This window comes from Desmodus rotundus, chromosome 3, assembly GCF_022682495.2.
Source record: "Desmodus rotundus isolate HL8 chromosome 3, HLdesRot8A.1, whole genome shotgun sequence".
In the NCBI taxonomy this organism is placed as follows: Eukaryota; Metazoa; Chordata; class Mammalia; order Chiroptera; family Phyllostomidae; genus Desmodus; species Desmodus rotundus.
The window spans coordinates 98,672,780-98,697,010 of record NC_071389.1 but is presented as its reverse complement, the minus strand read 5'-3'; the positions used below and the strand labels follow the sequence as shown (position 1 = coordinate 98,697,010).

Genomic DNA, 24,231 nt, shown 5'->3' with positions numbered 1-24,231 from the left:
ATAAAGACACAACGAAGAAAGAAAACTGCAGGCCAATATCGCTGATGAACATAGATGCTAAAATTCTCAACAAAATATTGGCAAACCGCATCCAGCAATACATTAAAAAGATCATCCACCATGACCAAGTGGGATTCATCCCAGGGATTCAAGGATGGCACAATATTCGCAAATCAATAAACATAATACATCACATCAACAACAGCAAAGACAAAAATCACATGATCATATCAATAGATGCAGAAAAAGCATTTGATAAGATACAGCACCCATTTCTGATAAAAACACTCAGCAAAGTGAGAATAAAGGGAGCATTCCTGAACATAATAAGGGCCATATATGAGAGATCTACAGCCAACATCATACTCAATGGACAAAAACTTAGAGCTTTCCCACTAAGATCAGGAACAAGACAAGGATGCCCTTCTCACCACTCCTATTCAACGTAGTACGGGAAGTCCTAGCCACAGCAATCAGACAAGAAAAAGCAATAAAAGGCATCCAAATTGGAAAGGAGGAAGTGAAACTGTCACTGTTTGCAGATGACATGACAGTGTACATGGAAAATCCTATAGACTCCACCAAAAAACTACTTGACCTAATAAATGAATTTGGCAAAACAGCTGGATACAAAGTCAATACTCAGAAATCAGAGGCATTCCTGTATACCAACAATGAAACATCAGAAACAGAAATCAGGGGAAATAAAAATCCCATTTGATATAGCAACAAGAAAAATGAAGTACCTAGTAATCAAGCTAACCAAAGAGGTAAAAGACCTGTACTCAGAAAACTACACAACACTGTAAAAAGAAATTAAGAAAGACACAAAAAAAATGGAAGCATGTACCATGCTCATGTATTGGAAGAATTAACATTATCAAATGGCCATACTACCCTAAGCGATTTATAGTTTCAATGCAATCCCTATTAAAGTACCTATGACATATTTCACAGGTTTGGAACAAACATTTCAGAAATTTATATGGAACCATAAACGACCCTGAATAGCTGCAGCAATTTTGAGAAAAAAGAACAAATCAGGAGGGATCACAATACCTGATATCAAACTGTATTACAAGGCCACTGTAATCTAAACAACCTGGTACTGGCATAAAAACAGGCACATAGACCAATGGAATAGAACAGAGAGCCAAGAAGTAAACCGAAGTCTTTATGGTCAATTAATATTTGACAAAGGAGACAGGAGCATAAACTGGAGCAAAAATATCCTCATCAACAAATGGTGTTGGGAGATCTGCACAGCTACGTGCAAAAAAAATGAAACTCGATCACCAACTTAACGCCACACACAAAAATAAACTCAAGATGGATAAAAGACTTAAATATAAATTGTAACACCATAAAAATCTGAGAAGAAAACATTGGCAGGAAAATCTCACACATTCCACGCAGCAACATCCTCACAGACATGTCCCCTAAAGCAAGGGACATAAAGGAAAGAATAAACAAATGGGACCTCATCAAAATAAAAAGCTTCTGCATGGCTAAAGAAAACAGCACTAAAATACAAAGAGAACCAACAGTATGGGAAAACATATTTGCCAATGATACCTCAGACAAGGACCTGATCTCCAAAATATATAAAGAACTCACATGACTCTACTCCAGGAAGACAAACAACCCAATTAAAAAATGGGCAAAGGACTTGAACGGACACTTCTCTAAGGAAGACATACAGAGGGCCCAGAGACATATGAAAGGATGCTCAGCATCACTAGCCATCAGAGAGATGCAAATTAAAGCCACAATGAGGTACCATCTCACACGAGTTCGTGTGGTCAACATAAACAAATCATTGAACAAATGTTGGAGAGTATGCGGAGAAAAGGGGACCCTAATGCACTGTTGGTGGGAATGCAGACTGGTGCAGCCACTGTGGAAAACAGTATGGAATTTCCTCAGAAAACTAAAAATGGAACTGCCCTTTGACCCAGCAATCCCACTGCTGGGATTATACCCTAAGATCCCTGAAACACCCATCCAAAAGTACCTATGCACCCCATGTTCATAGCAGCACAATTTACAATAGCCAAGTACTGGAAGCAACCTAAGTGCCCATCAGCAAATGAGTGGATCAGAAATTTATGGTACATTTACACAGTGGAATTCTACGCAGCAGAGAGAAAGAAGGAACTTATACCCTTTGCAATGGCATGGATGGAACTGGAGAGCATTATGCTAAGTGAAATAAGCCAGGTGGTGAGGGACAAATACCATATGATCTCACCTTTAACTGGAACATAATCAACAAAAGAAAAAAGCAAACAAAATATAACCAGAGACATTGAAATTAAGAACATTGTAACAATAGCCATAGAGGAGTTGGGCCGGGATAGTGGGGAGAGAGGTCTATAGGAGCTACTATAAAGGACACAAGGACAAAATCAAGGGGGAGGATAGAGAAGGGGGAGGGAGGTGGGACTGGCTGGGGTGGGGTGGGGGGAAGGGGAGAAAATGCAGACAATTGTAACTGAATAAAAGTTAATAAGTTAATTTTAAAAAAGAAAAAAGATAACCCTCCATGTGGTGATCTCCATTTATGTGGTTCTGTTCCTGTTCCAGTTGTTTGCTTAGTTTGCTTTTGTTTTTGTTGTAGGTGTGGTTGTTAATAACTGTGAGTTTGTAGTCATTTTTACTGTTACTATTTTTTATCTTGTTTTTCAAAGATAAATCCCTTTAACATTTCCTAGAAGAAGGGCTTGGTAATGATGAACTCCTTGAACTTCACCTTATCTGAAAAGCACTTTATCTGCACTTCCATTCTAAATGAAAACTCTGCTGGATAGAGTGATCTTGGATGTAGGTCTTTGGCTTTCATGACTTCAAATACTTCTTTCCAGCCCCCTTTTTTCTGTAAGGTCTCTTGAGAAATCCGCTGACAGTCTTATGGGAACCCCTTTGTAGGTAACTGTGTCCTTTTCTCTTGCTGCTTCTAAGATTCTCTCCTTATTTTGAATCTTGGGTAGTATAATTATGATGTGCCTTGGTGTGTTCCTCCCTGGGTCCAACTTGTTTGGGACTCTCTGAGCTTCCTGGACTTCCTGGAATTCTATTTCCTTTGCCAGATTGGGGAAGTTCTCCTTCATTATTTGTTCAAATATGTTTTCAATTTTTTGTTCTTCTTCTTCTCCTTCTGTCACCCCTATAATTCGGATGTTGGAACGTTTCAAGATGTCCTGGAGGTTCCTAAGCCTGTCCTCATTTTTCTGAATCCTTGTTTCTTCATTGTTTTCCGGTTGGATGTTTCTTTCTTCCTTCTGGTCCACACCATTGATTTGAGTCCCAGTTTCCTTCGCATCACTATTGGTTCCGTGTACATTTTCCTTTGTTTCTCTCAGGATAGCCTTCATTTTTTCATCTCATTTGCGACCAAATTCAACCAATTTTGTGAGCTTCCTGATTACCAGTGTTTGGAACTGTGCATCTGATAGGTTGGCTATCTCCTCCTTGCTTAGTTGGATTTTTTGTGGAGCTTTGATCTATTTTTTTCATTTGGGCCAATTTTTTTTTTTTTGGGGGGGGGTCTCCGGTGCCTGGTACATAGTAAAGGGCGGAGCCTTAGGTGTTCACCAGGGTGGAGCAACCCACTTCCCTGCATTGTGTGACAATGTATGTCAGGAGGTGTCGGGGAGGGAACAGTGCTGCTTGCTGTACTCTCTGCCAGTTTTCAGTCACCTTCCCTGCTACCCACAATCAAATTGGGCCCTTCTGGTGCTACTTCCTGAGTGGGTGGGTCTGTGTACATTCTAGAACCCTGTGGGTCTCTCCAACAAACTCTCCTGTGTGGCTAGGAGTTTCTCCTGCTGCCACCTCAACCCCCACAGGTGTTTTCAATCAGTGGTTTGAGGCTTTATTTCCCCACGCTGGAACTCTGGGTTATGAGGTCTGTTATCTGGTCCACCAGCTGCTGCCTCGCCGGCCAGCTTCAGCCTGGCCTGCCCCCTTGCACAATCCGCCACCTTGCTGTTTCCACCAGCCGCCACCTTGCAGCGAGTCCTCTCTGCCCTGCTGCCCATCTCTGCCCCTCCTACCAGTGTGAATGAATGTTTCTTCTTTATCTCCTTGGTTAGCAGACTTCAATACAGTTCGGTTTTCTGTCAGTTCTGGCTGTGTTTTGTTTTTAAATTGTTGTCCTTCTTTTGGTCGTGCAAGGAGGCACAGTTTGTCTATCTATGCCTCAAGCTTGGCCGGAAGTCTATCTCTCTTTTTTTTTAATGGGAGCTTTTTGAAATTTCAAGACTGAAAAAGTTTAGTGCTAGACATTTTATATTTTAAATTATAAAATCAGTTGAAATAACAGCGTGTTCCAACTTAAGAACAAAGCTTCCATCAGTCATTCTGATTTTCAGCCTTCCTAAGGATTCTGCTCCCAACAGGGTGTCCCTGAGTACACAGTAGTATCTCAATATGCTCCTGGGCCTGGTGTCTCTTCAAGGTTGCTAGGAATGGCTGAATCTTCATGGGACTCATGAAAACTGGATACTCTTGAGTCTGGGGAACTGGGGGTATCCATGGGAACAAGTGGCTTAGGACCTCTGCGTGGTTCATTGCTTTGCCACCTTGTTCTACTGACTTCATTATACCTGCCTATTGATTTGATTGTCTATTTGATTTCCTGCTTATTGCCCCTACCATGCTTTATGCTCCCTGATAGCAGAGACCTCATCTAATCTGTTCATCCCTGTCTCTCTAGAACAGCATCTGGAATACAGTTGATTAAAGTCAGAATAAAAAATGAATACAAGAATGGTTCAGTATCTGTGTGTGTTGTCCTAGGATGCTAATTCTGTTGAATCACTTTATTAGTTTTAAGTCCCCTCTAACACTGATTTTGTTTACTGCTTAGATTGCCCTAAACCAGCAATTTTCAACCTTTTCCATCTCATGGAAAACACTAATTACTAAAATTCTGTAGCACACCAAAAAAATATTTTTTGCTGGTCTGACAAAAAATAGGTATAATTTTGATTCATTCACATGCGATGACTATGATTGTGTTTGCTGTTGTCATTTTGTTTTTTAATTTGACAGTGTAATGGAAAAGAGGTCAGTGCCCATGGCTAGTCAGTTATTGCATGTTTTAAAATTTCTTGCAGCAGAACAGTGAAAAAATCATTGTTTTAAATCATTTAGGTTTGTGTATTTATATTCACACAGGAAGAAACACTGCACAAAGTTTCTTGTTAAATGAATGGTTAGCCATATCTTCTTATTTTTACCTTTTATATTCAACTTCGCCAATTTAAGTTAGTTGACGCCCCTACATTCTGAAAATTGTTATGAATCTCAACTTTTCCATAAGATTCTTTTTCTGTTTTTAGCCATCTGGTTTAAGCCTTGATACTTGATTCTAACAGTCTTCCTGATATTATTTTTCTTCTGTATGTTGTAATTTCAAAATCCTAGGTATTAAGAGAGGGGGCTTAGAAAGAAGGTCTTAGAAATGACATGCTCAAATAAGTAAATTAAATTTTCATATGTTGACCAGGTTGACCAAGATGGGCACTCAGGTATCCCGATTCCTGGTGTAATTATTTCCTTCTGATTCCAGGCTACACATGTCTTCAATGTTTTTTGAAATAGTCTTATCCATAATAATCAAATTTGAGAGCTGGTTGCTCTCAATTTTATATGAAAAGTTTGTAGTAATAAGTACACTCATGCATACTACATTTCCCAGATGCTTTTCATTCTGTGGTTCTCATAACAGCCCTGTGAAGTAAGGCTGGAAGGTTCCAAGGGTGGTGAGTGAACTATTAAAAGATTAAATAACTGAAGTTCAAAAGATTAGCATAACCTTCCCAAGGGAGCCAAGACTGGGACTTAAGTTCCTAGTCTGATGTTTTTCAAGACACAAAACTGATAGTAATAAGAGAAGTCGACACAGTTTCTCTATGTGTCTATTATAAATTATTTTAGAAATACAGATAAAATATCATTATGTAATGAAAATTCTAATGTATAGTTGTGGTAGTGTCCAGTATATAGTAAATATCAATAGCTTTATTGAGCTGAGTAAAAGAATATATACACTTGTGAGGGACAAATACCATATGATCTCACCTTTAACTGGAACATAAGCAATAGAAGGAAAAAGCAAACAAAATATAACCAGAGACATTGAAGTTAAGAACAATGTAACAATAGCAAGGGCGGGGGTGGGGGGTGGGGGCGGGGACAGTGGGTAGAGGGGATTACAGGAACTACTATAAAGGACACATGAACAAATCCAAGGGGGAGGGTGGAGAGGGGGGAGGGAAGTGGGTTCACCTGGGGTGGGGTGAAGGGATGGGGGAAAAGGCATACAACTGTAATTAAATAACAATAAATAAATTTAAAAAAAAAAAAAAGAATATATACACTTGAGCAAACCAGGGCAAAGAAGATAGGTGCAATGAATGACCAATGGAGCAAAAATTTTCAAAAGCTCATGCAATAGGTTTACATTTGCTAGGGTATAGTCAGGGATAATTAACTTACTTTAAGCAAACTCCACTGCTCTCCATAAAACCTTTTGATCTTGAGTAAAGAATAATGCGGGTGATCTAAATATACTGCTACTGTTTTTATACCTACAGAAAATTTTCAAAATAGTATAGAACTCATATGTACCCTTCTCTCAGCTTCCCCCTATATTAAAAATCTCGTAAATACCCTATAGTACAATTCTCAAAACCAGGAAATTAACATTGCAATAGTATTTTAATCTCACACATGTAATTAATAGAAGGAACTAAAGGTAACCCGATATTTATGGATATTTATACTAATAATTGTATACTAATAAAGAAAATTAATAAATTATTGTTTTAACTTTAGAATAATAAACAACACCCATTCATAAATTCTTGGTGTAACGTTTTTCTGCCATTCATTTCTTGGTCTGGAACCATAGCATACATAATTTTTAAATGTACGTAAGGGATTCCCAGCAATACTCACAGGTTAATTGTAAAGGACATGCTTATTCTGTTCCAGATTCTTTCACTCTCACTCATCAGTATATAACATCCTATTCCCATGTGAAAAACTTTGCAATGACATGGCTTCTTTCTGGAGTATGAAACTGAAAACTTAGCTAAAAATGCTAGAAGATTAAACTTTCTTGATATATTTTTTGTTGTTCATCTCTAGACTAATTAATCAGGTAGACTAGCATAATGATACTGAGTATAATATGACATGATATCTCTCATCATTGGTAAATACTACTATAACAAATATATAATTACAGTTTATAAATGACAAAGGAAAATGTAGAATTACTCGATATTCTGTGGTTTAAGAATGATACTTGAATATGATCTTATGCATGAAAATGCATAGGGTGATATTTCTCTTGTTTTAATGTAATTGTTTTCAAGATGAAGATATTCCAGTATAGAATCATCATCTTCTTCAGTACTGCAAATTTGTTCTGGAAGAATATTCCTAAGGAAAAATAGACATGAAAGTCAAAATAGTTGAAGTAATATTCTGCCTTCATAATTTAGAAATTAAATTTTGTATATATTTTAAAAAATTATTTTGTTGTGAAATAAAATTGATCCTTTTTTAATATTGTATACAAGAAAAAGTTCCAAATATGTCAAAGAACTAAATGTCAAAAATAAAACCATAGATGTATTAGAATAAAGAAAGCATATCCTGGGAGCAGGGGAAAATCTTCCTACTTGTGATTTAAAAACTAAAAGCATTAAGAGATGAGACTAATAAAAAAGACTACACGTTTTTTAAAAAATTAAGTTAAAAGACAAATGGCACAGTAGAAGAAAATCTTTGCAACTTATATTACGGATAAAGGGCTAATATACAAAGACCTAACAATGTAGAAGGAAAAGGGAACAAGGAAAAAGAATGAAATAAGCAGTTCACAAAAGGAAAAAATGAAATGATGGGTAAACATGAAAAGATGCTCAATTTCATTCATCATAATAGAAATGTATAAATTGAAAGTATAGCAACATACCACTGTCAACAGGTTTGCTACAAAAAAAGTTCAAAAGCTCATCAATGTGTTCTGACAATGAGGCTGAGGAAGACCAAACACCAGTGAAAGGAATTCATAACAATATAGCCCCATCGAAAGGAATTTTGCAGTAGCTAGAAAAATTACATGTGCATTTTTCCCCTTTTCACCCAGCAATCCCACTTTTAGGAATTTATCCCAAAGTTAGACTGGAAAAATACAAAACAAAGTTATGCATTGTGACATTATTTGTACGATAAAAGAATGGAAACAATCAAATTTCTATCAATAAGGAACTGGTTGAATAAAATGTCTATAAAGTGTAATATTATTCAGTTGTAAAAAGGAATGAGGAAATTCTCCATTTTTGGATAGGAAATAATATCCATAATATACTGCTAATTTTAAAAAGTAAAGGGTGAAAATCAACACATGCTTTCTCTCTAAAGAGGAAAAGAAAAATCCTTCTGGGTAATATTTGTATAGCAATCGCTGGAGAGGATGGGGGAATATGGATAACTATATATGCATTCTTATATTTATAAAAAGAAATACTGGAAGGTTAAGCTAGAAATTAATTTAAAAATTCAACCTGTGGGGAGGGATGGATTACCCTGTAAGAGACAGACATAGGAGAAAGACTTCTCTTAATATACATTGTTATGCAGTTTTGACCTTGAAATCATATAACTTTAACATAGTAAGAGTAAAAATATTAATCAACTAGAAAATAAGAATTCCTAAAAACCAAAAAAGAGACCTTTTCTGAGTATGCATTAAGTTGTTGCCATATTATTACAGAGAATACCACTGTATTTCAGCTATGCATCCTTTGTACAACATATTCCAAAGACAAATGGAGCTACCATAAACATCATAAACTCTTTTGTTGTTAGTTGTGATAATGGTATTATCATTTTAAAACTATTGTTTATATATTGTAATAACAAATGTAAGTTAAAATTGTTGGGAACCTTAGATTTTCCGTGTAAGATAAAAAAATTTAAAATAAAAGGAATACTCTATAATGTTAAATTAGAATTGGGAATGTCAATATGAACTCACTCTTTCTCTTTACAAAATGCATGTTTTCTAGCAGTCCACTAAAATTTCTTGAAACCATAATAACACATTTGAAGGTAACATGCCTGGTATGCAGACTAGGTCCTCTGAATACTATTCCCCTGTAAGAGGAGCTGGGACTCTTTGGAGAAAGGCTGGCACAGGTGTGCAGTAGGAAATGTAAAAGTGAGCTAAGTTCAATGGAAGCTTGTCTAAGGACATAGGAGCCAGCTTGAAGGGCTACCGTTGGCCAAAGACGGGACAGTTTAAGAGCAATAATTGCAATTGAGTGAAAAACTCTGAATATGTAAAACCATAAGTTCATGTTGCTTCTCCAGAGAGAGAGAGAGAGAGAAAGAGAGAGAAGGAGAAAGCCAAAAACAAAATAATAAGGCAAAAACACTCTTTTCCCTAAGATAGCCATTATTAACATTTTAATATATTTATAGTCTTATATATATAATTTTTCTGATTTTATAAAGATAAAGTAATTTTATTAGTTTAAGGTGTACAGCATAATGAGTCAATATATGTATGTACTGGGAAATGATTGCCACAGTAAGTTTAGTTAACACTCATCACCTCTCATAGTTCTAAATTTGTAACCAACTTCTTACTCTGGCAGCTTAAAGGAAAGAACTGATCATGTATTCTACATTTCAGAGTAATAAAAGTGGCCTTTCTTGATAAGAAAAATTTCTTTAAGAGGAATTCTAGCTAGCAAATATGGAAAGAATGACAAAAATAGAAACTCAATATTTTGTTACCCTTAAGAAAATAATAGACTTGAGACTTCCAGTCAAGATGAAGGCATAGGTAGACCCGCCTTGCTTCCCCGCACAACCCCAAGAAGAATCACAACTAACCTCAAAACAAAAAACACCGAGAACTGCAAGAAAATTGAACTGTGTGGAAATCTAACAACCAAGGATTTAAAGAAACCCCATTCATCCAGATGGGTAGAAGGGGTGGAGACAGGGAGCTAGGGCAGAGGTGACCCGGTGCAGCACAACCGGCACAACCAACAGTCCCACATTCGAGTGTGGTAGATAAAAATCAAGAGGGATACCTTGATTGTGAAGGATCCCAGCCCCAGGCCAGACCGCCAGAGCCCAGCATTCCAGCACTGGGAAGACAGAACCTCACAACTTCTGGCTGTAAAACCAGTGGGGATTGGGGCAGCAGAGGAAACTGCTGGTTTCAAACAGAGTCCACTTAAAGGGCCTGCTGGGTCTTAGAATGTCCCCACACCTCCACCCACTCTGGGAATCACCAGGGCAACAGCTAAAGGGGTGCCAGTTGCAAATGGGAAGTGGTTGAAATAACTGGAAATGAGGCAAATCATATAACTTTAACAGGGGCCAGGCAGTGGCCTTGTCCCCTCTCTAACCCCTGCCCTCCCACACAGTGCTACAAAGTTATGAAGCAGGTTGCCCCACCCTGGTGAATACCTAAGGCTTCGCCCCTTACAACTTACCTGGTGTGCTTAGGGAATCAAAGCAGCTCTACCTAATACACAGAAATAAACAAAGACTGCCAAGTTGGGGAGACAAAGAAATATGGCCCAAATGAAAGAACAGATCAAAACTCCAGAAAAAGAACCAAGCGAAATGGAGATAGCCAACTTACCAGTTGCAGAGTTGAAAACACTGGTGATGAGGATGCTCAAAGGAATTGTTGAGTATGGCAAAAACATAAGAGAAGAAATGAAAGCTACACTAAGTGAAATAAAGAAAAATCCACAGGGAACCAACAGTGAAGGGAAGGAAGCAGGGGTTCAAATCAACAATTTGGAACATAAGGAGAAATAAACAGTCAACCAGAAAAGAAAGAAGAAACAAGAATTAAAAAAAAAAAAAAAAAAAAACAACCAAGGAGAGTTTAAGAAGGCTCTGGGACATCTCCAAACATGCCAACATCTGAATCATAGAGATGCCAGAAGGAGAAGAGGAAGAGCAAGAAAATGAAAACTTCTTTGAAAAATAATGAAAGGAAACTTCCCAAATTTGGTGAAGGAAATAGACATACAAGTCCAGGAAGCACAGAGAGGCCCAAAGAAGTTGGACCCAAAGAGAGCAACACGAAGACTCATCATAATTAAAATGCCAAAGGTTAAAGACAAAGAGAATCTTAAAAGCAGCCAGAGAAAATGAGAGTTACGAACAAAAGAGTTCCCATAAGAATGTCAGCTGATTTCTCAAAAGAAACCTTGCAGGCAAGAAGGGACTGGCAAGAAGTATTCAAAGAGCAGTCTTCAAAGGACCTACAACCAAGATGACTCTATCCAGCAAAGCTATCACTTAGAGTGGAAGGGCAGATAAAGTGCTTCCCAGATAAGGTCAGGTTAAGAGAGTTCAATGTCACCAAGCCTTTATTATATGAAATGTTAAAGGGACTTATCTAAGAAAAATAAGATAAAAAATATGAACAGTAAAATGACAACAAACTCACAACTATCAACAACTGAATCTAAAAAAAAAAAACAAAACTAAGCAAACAACTAGAACAGGAACAGAATCACAGAAATGGGGATCACTTGGAGGGTTATCAGCGGAGAGGCGGAGGGTTGAGAATGGGGGAAAAGGTAAAGGGAATAAGAAGCATAATTGGTAGGTACAAAATAGACAGTGGTATGTTAAGAATAGTATAGGAAATGGAGAAGCCAAAGATTTTATATGCATGACCCATGGACATGAACTAAGAGCGGGTGGCAGATTCCTGGAGGGAAGGGGGGTACTGGACGGAGTGGGACAAAGGGAGAAGAATTGGGACAAGTGTAACTGCATGATCATTAACATATACTTGAGAAATAGAAAAGAACAGACTCAAGCAACAGCGATCTGTGAGTGAAACCATTGGTTCAGTGGTGGAGGAGAAAGGTTATAATGGAAATGTTAGACCGTGACCACCTAAATCCTACCACATGCATCCTGTTGCAGTGTAACAGGAAGCGAGCACATAGCATGACCTATGGAGTATCTTAGCCAAATATTTTGAAAGCAAATCTTACTGAACCTCCCTACCCATCCCCAACTGCTTCCACTAGGGCTTTTAGAAACCCTTAAACCTTTCTCTGTCTTGTTTTGGAGGGAGTTTAAATGTGGAAGTTTAGAGAATGGGAAAAGAATAAGGATGTAATCTTCATGGACAAGGCCCCAGAGCTCAGTGATCTGCCTCTCTTGTTAATGCTTTCTGGGCAGACGGACACATACAGAAAATTGTGTCTCAATAAGTGAGGGAAGCTGAATCTCCATAAACTTATTTAGAATTTTACCTTCAGGAAAATCTAGATAGAAGCAATTTTAATTTTAGCATATATTTAGATTCTGTGTTCTACAGATGAGTGTTTATAATTATGTGTGAAGGTGGGAGAAGCACCATCATCTAATACTTTGATGCTTCATTTCAGCCTGTCTTTGAGGTTTTAAATATTATATAATAGTACTCTATTTTAAAAAAAATTTTACTATGGAAGCATGCAAATACATACAAAAGTAGAGAAACATTATGAATTTTTATGTACCTATTATCACCTGGCCTCAACAATTATTAATATTTACCAATCTTGTTTAATGCATTTCTTGCCACTTTTTTCCTTGTAGTAAATCCCAGACATCATGTCATAGTAGTTTAATCATATATTTTTGTCAGTCACAGTAATGTAAATGGATACCTGAAAAAGCGAAAATTTACCGTATCTTGTTGTTGTTCAACCTCAAGAAATGTAGTGCTTTCATTTCCTGAACCCCTGGTGGTATAGATTTTAAGTCATTGTGATCCAGAAACAGCTCTCTCAGAGAATGATAAGCCCCGTAGAAGGAGACTCGGTCCACACCATCATCAGAGAGTTTGTTGAATGATAGGTACAGGTATTCCAGGCCTGGGTGCATGTGGCCAAACACATAGCCAGGGATGCGCTCAATCCTGTTTCCCAAGAGCACAAGGTGCAACAGCGACTTGGGGAGGTAGGAGGGGACCTGGTAGAGCTTGTTGTAGGAAAGGTCAATTGATTCTAGATTTCTGCAGCAAAGGAAAGAATAAACAGGGTAGAACATCAGGGAAGTGACTGTAAGCTCTAGGTTTTGACGAGGCCAATCAGGATACTTTCTGATTTTTCCGTCAGCACTCGGTGTGCTGTAATGATTCCCAGTGCAACAGTGGGTCTTTGACAGGTTGACTCAAAGTGTGTGCTCTTACTTGGGCACCACGCAGCTGCTCCAGTTCCACCAGAGAGGAGCACCAGAATTCAGAGAGAAAAACTTATATCCAGTGGTAATGGTGAGGCTCAAAGAGGTCCCCAAATATCTCTAAAGTCAAACTTGAATCAAATGAAATCCCAAGCGTTCTAGCCAACATCATATTGCCTATCCCTAAAATCTTCGATGGTCCTATCAAAGAAGTGGCAGTGTCACAGAGTTTTTGTATTCTCATTCCAATTTGATCTGATGACCTGGGACATGGAGTGAGACTGAGGGATCTAGAAAAGGTTGTTCACTGGCCCCAGAAGATCAGGAAATACGAGCTCTCTGATTGGTTTCAGGAGCCTCACCTGCATCCTCTGTCTACCCATGAAGATTTGGCACCTGATGAAGACTTAGTCACCTGCCACCGCCACATGCTGATAAACCCAGTTGGCCATCTACACTTTTCATTTCTCTCCATGTCGCTTCTAAAAGAAACCTTTCCCAGCTGCGCTAGTCAGATCCCTTGTTCCCTTGCCACAGGCTGGACCCGCTAACAGGGCTCAATCCCGCTTTCCCACATGGCTTATTCTTCACTTCCTGCCTGGCAAAGTCTCCATGCTGGCCCCTTCAATGAGGGCTGCAGTCTGGGGCCACAAATTTCTCTCCAGGAAGATGGCCTCTGCTGTGTAGGCTATCAGGCCAAGCATTCTCCAGTCTATTTTGTAAGACTTGAGGTAGAGAAATTGTTTGGAGAAATAAAGACAGTGTGGTTGTAGGACAGTGAAGTCTTGTGCTTTTACCTAAGGGAGTTGATGGAAGAGGGCAGTTTCCTTCTTCAGTCTTTGCAGGGGGTTATCTCATTTAAACTTCATGGCTACCCTGTGAAATCGACAGGGTGAAAGTGTCATGGTGGCTAGACCCCAGGTCCCACTGTGCAGGCTCAGTTGCGGCTGGCAGAGCACTTGCATGTGGTAACGTGTCCACAGCAGCAGTGACTGTGGTCATCCTAACACCAGTTGTATCATCATTGGTTTGAACTCCATGAAAGTAACTAAGTTTGGGGGAGGGGGAGAGTCACTAAGAAAGGATGCTGTCACCTCCCTCATATCTCCATGGTCATACCCTCTTTAATAATGGCAAAAGGAAGAAATTGTCTAAAGTCTAATTATAGTATATACTTACTCTTGGTTTATCCAGGCTAAAGGAGCAATCCTATTTTCTTCAATTTCATTATAACATAGTACAATGACATTGATATTTCTGGTATGATTGAAACAAATTTCAGTTATTTCTTCAATTTGGTTATTTTCTAGGTATAATTCCTATAATTAAAAGAAAAGATGTATTTTTCTTCTTGTTAGTTGATGAATATATTCAATTTTACAGAAATTAAAGTGGTATTACAAACTATTCTCATTAGTGTTATCTAAAGAGTCTCTTACTGCTCTTCCAAGTAAGTTCATTTACCTCATATGTATTTAAAGGTAAACTAGATCAGTGGTTTACAAACTTGGTGTAGTACAATACCTGAGAGCTGTTTATTTTTTTTCTATTTTTTAATCCTCACCCAAGGATATATTTATTGATGTTTAGAGAGAGGAAGGGAGATAGACAGTGAGAAACATCAATATGAAAGAGAAACATCAATTGGTTGCCTCCTGTATGCGCCCTGACCAGGGACCCCGACCAGGGATCCTGACCAGTTATCAAAGCCACAACCTTTTGAGGTATGGAACGATGCTCCAACCAACTGAGCCTCTTGGCCTGGGCACTTGTGAGCTTTTTAAAGTATAAATTTCAACCTAAATGTACCCCAGTCAAAGCTCAGTCATCCATACATTGAAATTGCAAGTCTGAAGCTGTGCCTTAGAAGGATTCAGAGCACAAGTGCCTGTGTGGACAGCACTTCTCAAGTTAGTGAGAAAAGTCCTTTGGAAAAAGAAAGGGGGGATGGAAGGGTCAGATGTAGAATGGAGACACACTGCTCTTTGTATTTTTCAGGGTGTGGGCTCACACACCTATGTATGTACTTGTGTGCATGTGTTGTGTCTTACTGTGTGCATTATATATTGACAACTTTAATTTTTTAAAAAATGACAAATTGCTGACTCCACCCTACAAGGAACCTGATTTAGCATGTCTGGAATAAGTCCAGGAGTCTGTGTTTCTTTAGAATCCAAGTGATAGTGATTGTAAGCCAGGTGTTGGAACCTTGATCTTTACTATTTTGATAAATTCTGATGTTACATCTTAATCTGCAAATAGGAGAAAGAGGAAGGGTGGTGACTATGGCAGCAGCATCAGATGGCCTGCTGGGTACATAGCTGTGGGAAACCTCGTGCTTCCTTCTTGTCGAGTGATCTACTGTGGTAGAAATGGAGCTCAGAGGAGATGGCCTGGATTTCAGCTGGATCTGCTAGACCTTTGTGTCCTTAATTGGGAAGTTGGGGTGTACCCTCAGTAGCAAAGACCACCAAGAGTCCTCTTTAGTTAAGTGTTCCTTGCCACAGCAAGGGAGACCATACTTCTCTGCACAGGGGCATCTGCAGAGGGGGTGGAAACAGAACAGCACTTGGGCCTTTGGGAGGAGCTGGTCAGAACTGGTAAATTAGGGGGCTGTTGGCACAGTCGGCAGCCTTCACTGTAGATTTTGTCCATCCATGCAGGGTCACTGTTAGTTCATGTAGGGGTCTGGGTGGAGCAGACTGGGATGATCATCACAATTCTGTTCGGGACAGTTAAAACTATTTTGCAAGTCAGGGTATTTTTTGTAAGTCATAGTTTCTGTTTAAATTCTTATTTCATTTCCCCAGTTTCTTCTGAGGAGCTGTCAGTAGGACCATTTGTTACTTTTTTAAGTGTCTCTGCTCATAATTATAACTCTAATTCATAATTTTATGTAATATGAAGAGAAAAATGTTCAAATTATAGCAAGTTCCATATACAGCATCAAAATACTGAGTTTAATATGCATCACAATAATGTCTTAAAATATATTTATTTTTGTAGCATACTGTATTTAAAGTATAAAATATTTGCAGAAAGATATGGGTACCTCAAGAGAAGCAGGAAGACCCTGTGGTATAATTCTAAATTTATTTCTTCCCAGACGCAGGTAGGATAGGCTCTTCAAAGGTTTGAAAGCTAAAGGATTGACATTGGTTTCACTGAGATTGTTTCCTTCCAGTTCTAAGGTGACCAATTGATTTAAATCTATAAAAAACAATTATTGGAGTATTAGGATAGTAATTGGAAAACCATACAATTTCTATAACCTTTCAAAATGTTGTGTGAAGTGTTCAGTTTATTTGGAGGACAGATATTGTATCTTCTTTCTTTGTATTTCCCTATAGAGCCTTTTCCCAAGTACTTTGCACATTCTATCAGGGGTGTCAAATTCATTTTCACCAGGGGGCCACATCAGCCTCGAGGGTGCCTTCAAAGGCCTGAATGTAATTTCGACTCTTTAACAGTTAAGGAGTGGTTACATTTATACAGTCCTCAAATTATTTCTGCCCTTTGAAGACAACTGTGAGGCTGATGTGGCCCCTGGTGAAAATGAATTTGACACCCCTGTTCTAAATGCTTAGTTCAGCCAAGACTGAACACTGAATGCATGGTCCCATGGAGAGGCAGGCCTAAAGAGAAACCATTGTTAATGCTGTGTAATCAAAGTGTACACTCTAGGCGGGGTGGGCAGTAGGGGGAGGCAGCGATGGCCAAGCAGGAACTCGGAACACAGCTGTGCAAGAAGTTGAAGTTTGTGGAAGGTCATTCGAAGCATTTGTAAAGACAGGTGGGTATTAAATGGGATCATAATTGGGGATGGATGAGGAGTGTAGTGCAATGATTCCTTTTCCAGGACAAAGGAGGAGCACTCTTTGCATGGCAAACCCTCAGTTTCTGAACATGCAGCACTGAATTTCCATCACAATGTTCACTTCCTGGCAGAGAATGCAGCCAAGAAGATGTTTTGAAAGGAAAATCATCAAAACTTCTCCATGCATTCAGAGTGTCCTGCCAAAAAAGGCCTTTAAACAAACAAGTTTTCACTAAATTGTTTCTACTGGCCTCCGGAGTGGTATGATACAAATTAATTGGAAGCCAAAAGAAGAATGGGCTGGTCAGCAGTGATGATTGCCAGAAGTATCTGAGTCAGACATTCAGGGTGTAGCTTTGCAGTTTGTTCAGTGGCTAAGATTTCCAGAATAGGGGATGTTTTCATATTCAACTCAAGTCACAGGCATTGCCCCAAATGCTCTGTGCAACTCATTTCCTTCTTCTAGGCCTATCAGAGAAGCAAGACAGTACTCTCCAGAGTACAGATCACAGACATGACACAGAGATGACACAGAGAAGATGACACAGAGGAGACAGCAGTGTAGACTTGAGTGGTATGGGAGTGTGAGCATGGCTCAGCTGGTGGTGTTTAGGATCAATTGAAGGGTTGAGAGACAGGAATTAGGGAGGCCAACTTGTAAACTCTAATAAGTGATTTCATTTCCTCATATTCTCTTGATCCAAAACTGAAGATACTGAGCATTCAGCGTATTTATCTAGCACAAAGTTCAGGTTTGGAAACATAATAGAAGTTTTCCATTGAAAACTTCTAATATTAGATAGTAGAAGTACACAAATGGTTATTACATGAACTCAGAAGGAAAATACACAATTCATATATACAATATTATACATCACTTTACAGTTCTCTCATTTGTGTGTATATTATATATGTAGGAAACACACGGTATGTGTGTTACTGTATGTAACAGGAAATGAGATAGAGTTAGAAAAGATTAAATGGTTCTTACAGGTTAAACTTGGGGTACAAAGAGGATTATTAGCAGGAAGCAAGTAGGAAGTCATTCCTGTGGTGGGCTGGGGGAATGACATGACAGGTTATAGATATGGGTAGACATTTTTAAGTACATACAGTTTTCTTCCGCTGTCCCTCCTTTCTACCCTTTCACTCCTCCCCCTCAATTATAAGACCCTCCATTTCTCCCTATTGGGTATGCAAATCTCAGTGAATCCTCAGTGAACTCCCAGTGTCTGGGCAGAGCAGGTATAGCTCTTCTTTGTCTGGTCCCTGCCCACCACTTCATGAGATCTGCTCTAAACCCCCCATCATACCCTGAATGACAGACTCACAGAACTAGAACTGCACACAGTTCCTAAGGCATCCAAATTGTTTCATTTCTCCATGCTTTTGCACATGCTGCTTCTCTTCCTGAAGTGTGTTTCTTTCCCACTTCTCTAAAACTATACATAACCTGAAAGGTCATGGGCGGAGACCTGCCACAAGAGATAATAGAACAACAGGCCACTAATGGCCAAGCGGCAGGCTTCCACCTTGAAAAAGCAGTGTCACAGCACTAGTGCTGGCCTTTCTTCAGGTTCAACCTGCTCGCTGCCAGTCAGCCTGATCATCTAGGACAGCAAGACTCACAGGAGCTGAGGAGCCTCAGTGGTTACAGCAGTCAAGAGAGAAGCTAGTACCTGAGGGGTCAGCACTGGAGCAGGATTAAAATGCACCCTGAAGAGAAAAAGAGCCAGCCCACACAGAGTGCAGGGGACTCTATGGGTGAGATGACGCCTCCTTAGTGGCCACAGGTCCAAGGCCTCAGCAGTACCGGGACTGTGAAGATGGGAAGGGAGTACATAGGAGGCCATTTCACCCTGGACCACAGTCAACCCTCTGGAGCTGTGTAAACATTTGTTCATGAGGGGGAAGAGCAGAGAAGCAGTTGCAGGAAGGTGTGAGAGCATTTTCCAAGTAGGGACTTAGTTTTCTAACATGTCATTTGATAACACGGGAGAAACATGATCTCACATGTAGTTCACATACAGCCCATTAGTACACTTCTTTCAAAGTAAATATTCCTTTGATCTATTTCAGTTTCTAGCAGTTAGAAATTGAATTTTCTAATGTCTTTTCCATATTATGAAGCCCATCAAAATTTGTGTTTATTAATGGTTTTCTTGTATACCATGAAATCCATCTGGAAATAGGGTATTTCCATAACTCTAGAATCCTTAGATTTAGCCATTCTCACTATTATTTCTTTCCCCCATTACCAGAAGTGTTTTCTTCCTGTGAAGTTTTTTGGGAGTGAAAGGAAATAACTGAATTGTTTTATTCCTTTGAGGGCTTGGGTAATAAACATTAGCATAATAAATATACTTCAAATCAAATAAAAAGTGTTGAGCACTATACCTCAAGAGCTACGTTAGACAGTTTCAAAGATAAAACAAAAAAATTAGGCAGTCTTTGTTTTAAAGAAGAATATAATCTAACTAAAGACATTAGCTAGAGTTCATGAAAAGCTAAATGTAATACTGCCTCTTTTATACAGAGTTGATAATATGGCAACTTTAGTTACCCAGCTTAGTCCAGAAACAGCCATAAGGATAGTCAATTCTAGGTGTATCAGATATGTGGAATGTGGGGCACCTTCACTAAAGCCTATTCATAAGAAAGCCAGGCTGTCATGGCGGCAGCCATACACCCTTGGGAATAAGACTGTCAAAGGCAAAGTTTCTGCCATCGAGTGCATGTGCTACAGTTAGTGATTGCAGGATAGCCCCTTGGCCTCACATATAGTGCCCACTTACTCGTATTTGATACAATTCTTATATGCCAATACATGACAAGTTAAAATAGCAAACTGTGGAGGAAGCAGGAGATGTGGCTGTGGTGTATGGAGCATCTAAGACTGATAAAGGAGACCCAATCAACCAGCCATGGTACAGCATTATCACCACTAACCGCCAAAAACATCAGTACAGACGCAGCACTAGAATACATGGCTGTGTCCAAAGTTATGTAATTCGGGATATTACAGATTTGGAATTTAGTCAATGTATTGTAAATGATGAGAACCTGAAGTCATTGTGAGTTTCATGCCTATTTAGAGTACTTTTAAAGACAACAGGCAGTTTAAAATACATTTTAAGAATTTTACTAGTTAAATAAGTTTTATCAACTTCAGTGACAAAATGACCTTAAAAACCTTGCTAACTACTTATTTAGCAATACTGCAATAAAAATTCCTACATGACAACAGAAGAAAGTTACAAGGACACGTATAAAACCACATGCTAAATACCTGATAAACTTTCTTCATCAATAGTCCGAAGATTGTTCTCATTGATTTTAAGTTCTTCTAATGTAGATGGTAGTTCTGAAGGAATCTCTACCAAATTGTTTCCATCCATATTTAGGTACATTAACTTCTTCAGAAACTTAAAAAGCAAATCTCAAAATTACTTTTTTATCTGGTCACAGATGTACAGTGATGTATTTCATTTAAGGTCCAGTTTGCCATAGTTCCTGACATCTTGTAAACCTGAACTTACTCAGGTTTAGATGGGAATCCCCATATTCTCCCTGCCAGGGAGATGTTGATCCTGTTAGTAGTATTTATTCCCAGGTATTTTCAGCAAACTACATTTGATGATTTTGTATTCCACTCGCCCATATTTATTTGTCACACATTATTGTGGTCTTCATAAACAAGAGAAAGCTCCTACTGCTACTGGATTAATTGTATTTTGCTAGATCTTAGGTTTTCACCTCAGCAACAGACACAAAGTTAATTAAATCATGCAGTGACCTGAATCTGTCATGGATGCTGAAATTAGGACGACAATTTGAATCCTTTCAAACTTGTAAACTTCAGTTTTCTATGTTCATTGAGTAGAAGGAGAATTATAATAGCACTAATTATAGTGGAAATTCTTCAAATGAAAAGGTATACATTTCACAAGCTATTGCTCTGTGGTACCCAAACAGTTTTACCTGTGTGGGAAACACATGTCTACATTTACAGCTGTGTGCTTGGCCAAAGTAGCCTGCAGTGCCCAAGTGGAGTGCTGGTGTTGTGCAGGTTTTAGTGAAGCCATGTCAATGGTTCACTCCAGTGGTGTTCAGATTCAAATTTCAGCCATTTGGGAATGGGACAGAAAATCCCAAGACAAAAAAGGAAGATAATTTCCTAGTGTATTCCTTTTTAATCACACAGTAAATGTACAAGTCCCAGGTTTTCTGTCAGAAGAACGATTAGCATGAGGCAGGTACTCTCGGTCTGTGGCATTGAGGAATGTGAACCTCTCTCTGCCAGCCCAGAATCTGAATGAGAACCAGGAACTGGGTGCATAAGAAGCCAGCGATTTGTCTAAGGAGTGGACAGAAGACTGTCCAATGGAATAAAGTTTGACCTAATGGGTTACAGTATGTTTTACTTGGGCTTCTTAAAGTATACATATTTATGAGTATTTGTTTACACACAGGGAACTCTCCTTTTTTGCTTCTGCCTTTGTATATCTGAAATTCCTCAATCCTCTCTTCTTTTCTCCTTTTTAGAAAAAAATTGTCAGGTCTGAGTCTTTCAGAAGTTTATTTCTGTGCTATTACCCATGTTCTCTACTTCCCTCTTTTTTCTCCAACCTATCTGCATGACAGTTTTCATGAGAGTCCATTTCTTTTTTCAGAACCCCTTTTTGCTAAAGTATCCCTTCATCAGATGTTACCCGTGGCACAAAATAGGGAAGCTCTGACTTGCTGGCTTCAAAGTATTCATTGTGTTTCCAGATAAAGCTATCCTTTCTTCCCAGGGGTACCTCCTGCACTAAGAGACCATATTTCAACATCTTTAGAGTTACGTAAGGGAAAACTACTCTGAATTTAAAACATTTGTTTGTCATGGATGCTGTTGTTGGTACTTTAAGGGTGAAGTGTAGAAAAACCAGCCAGAAACATGTGGAACAACAGTCTCTATTCAAGATGAAACTTGAATACAGGTTAGGGACATCAGGGAGGAAACTTTAACTTAGGAGAAAACTACCAGTTAAAACATTTAACTTTTTCTCCCTTCCCCATCTCCACCCACTGCTAGTGCAAGTCATGGGACAGCTGTCTTAATGGATTGTTATTCCCAAATCAAAGCATGTGTTTACCTTGAGTGCTTTTGGATCTATGCCTGAAGAGGTGATACTATTTTTGCTCAAATCAAGCCTTTCCAAATTTGGTAATCCATTAAATGCTTCATCTGGAATGGAGATGATGGAATTTCCTAGAATGTGGAGCAGTTGATTTTTAGACCTATGTACCAATACACAAACATGCATGTGATGCATATGCATATACACATGTTCACATGCACAGATAGCAAAAGAGAGTTTTATCTGTAGGAGAAAGTAATACTCATAACAAGGACAGAATATATGTTATATAAGCAAATACATGTTTTAAAAAGTAGCAAGACTGGGACTAGACTGTTTCACATAGTCAAAATTTTCACTCTAAAGATCTGACATGTACATCATGTTTTACATAAAACTTTAAACAGCCAGAATGCAGTTTGCTAGATAATTCTGTTAGCATTATGCATTTTATAACAAAGATTGTTTCTGGAAATTTATGTAAAATGATTTTTATAGTTCTTTATATTTTCCCATTGATATTTCTGAGAACCTGGTTCAGAAATATGATACTATTATTAACTAATAAAAACTTGGGCATGTCACTTAACCTTTTCTGAGCATCAGTTTTCTTTTCTAAATAAGCAGCTTGGGGAAGATGATCTCTCAGATCACCTCCAGATCTAATGTTTTACTTCTGTGACTTTAATCTACAGAAGTTCCTATATTCCTTAAATTTATGGTGATTAGTTTTGACATTCAGCTAAGTACAGTAGTCAATGTTTTTAGACTCAGAAAATGAGCTTACCAGAAACAGTACTACATAAACCACATGGTAGCCTTCTTGTAGAACCAAGATAGTGTGACTGAGCACAGATCTTTTATCTTTCATAAGACTTTAGACTTTCACAAATTGAGCTTTCTTATGGCAGAGCATGTGGGGGCATTGCTGGAGCATGAGTCTCTGGATATAAGAAAAATGCCCTTGGAGGTCACAAGAGCATTGTGTCAGGAAGACCATGACGCTGGTGGTGTCCCACCCCAGACTGACCATCCTGAACAAAGGTGTTGGACTTTTCCTGTTGAATAGTTATGTGATAATTTATTATTTTGACAGTGGGTTTTTTTTTTAATGATTTCCCCCAAGACACTCCTGAAACCCCACTGAGATTCTGTTGCCCCTGCATCTGCAGGGCTGCCCCTCATGAGCCATACCACCCTTGTTCATTGGCTCTGTCTCCCTGCCAGCCAGCCTCACATACCCACTGGGTCATGCTGTTCTTCTACTCAGAACCCTTCCAGGGAGCCCTATAAAAACATGAGTAAAAGGTTTGGACCACTCCATGTCCATCAAAATGACTGACATGAGGAGGAAAATAGCTGATTGGAAGCAGAATGGCAGGGCCTTTCTGACATTGCTGGGAGGAATGTCACAGCCTCTTTAGAGACTGTTCAGTAGTTTCTCACCAAGTTAAACATGCATTTACTCTATCACTCAGAGGCCCTACCCCTGGATATGTATTCTAGGGGAAAGAAAACTTTGGTCCTCACAGACATCTGTATGTAGATGTTTACAACAACTGTCCACATAATTGCCCCAAACTAGAAATAATCCAGATGTCTTTTGGCTGGTACCTGTGGTTCATTCCAATAACCACTCAGTAATATGGAGGAGCAAGATACTGATAAATGGAACAACCTGGATGACCTTTAAAAGCAGTGTGATAAGTGAAGGAAGCCCAACTGAAAAGGCTATATACTGAATGATTCTATTTCTATGACATACTGGAAAAGGCAAAACTATAGGCACAGAACACATCCTGGTGCCCCGGATGAAAGGAAGGACACGAAGGAATTGGGGGAGGTGAGGAAATATTCTGTATTGATAGTGGCATTGGTTACATGACTATATGCATGTGTCAAAACTCAATAACATGCTAAAAATAAGTTTTACTACATATAAATTATAGTTCAGTAAAGATGACTTTAAGAAAAAGTCCAAGGGACTCCCATCCAAGTACTAACCAGGCCCGACCCTGCTTAGCTTCCAAGATCAGACGAGATTGGGCG

At 38.9% G+C, this 24,231-nt stretch overlaps 2 protein-coding genes across 5 annotated transcripts in view; one reads left to right on the top strand and one right to left on the bottom strand.

Moving 5' to 3' along the window:
* CENPP (centromere protein P) overlaps positions 1–24,231 on the top strand; it is a 306,566-nt gene that overhangs the window by 194,678 nt on the left and 87,657 nt on the right. The window lies entirely within an intron of this gene.
* ECM2 (extracellular matrix protein 2) overlaps positions 6,281–24,231 on the bottom strand; it is a 45,304-nt gene continuing 27,353 nt past the window's right edge. For 2 of the 3 annotated variants that reach the window (XM_045188165.3, XM_024580766.4), the window contains exons 5-10: positions 22,198–22,313; positions 20,349–20,484; positions 16,295–16,452; positions 14,422–14,561; positions 12,749–13,075; positions 6,281–7,455 (exon numbers count right to left, since the gene is read on the bottom strand). In XM_045188165.3, coding sequence (XP_045044100.1) covers positions 7,287–7,455; positions 12,749–13,075; positions 14,422–14,561; positions 16,295–16,452; positions 20,349–20,484; positions 22,198–22,313 — 1,046 coding nt within the window. In that variant the 3' untranslated portion in view covers positions 6,281–7,286. Of the gene's footprint in view, positions 7,456–12,728; positions 13,076–14,421; positions 14,562–16,294; positions 16,453–20,348; positions 20,485–22,197; positions 22,314–24,231 lie in introns of all 3 variants that reach the window. The other variant, XM_045188166.3, reaches the window with a different exon arrangement.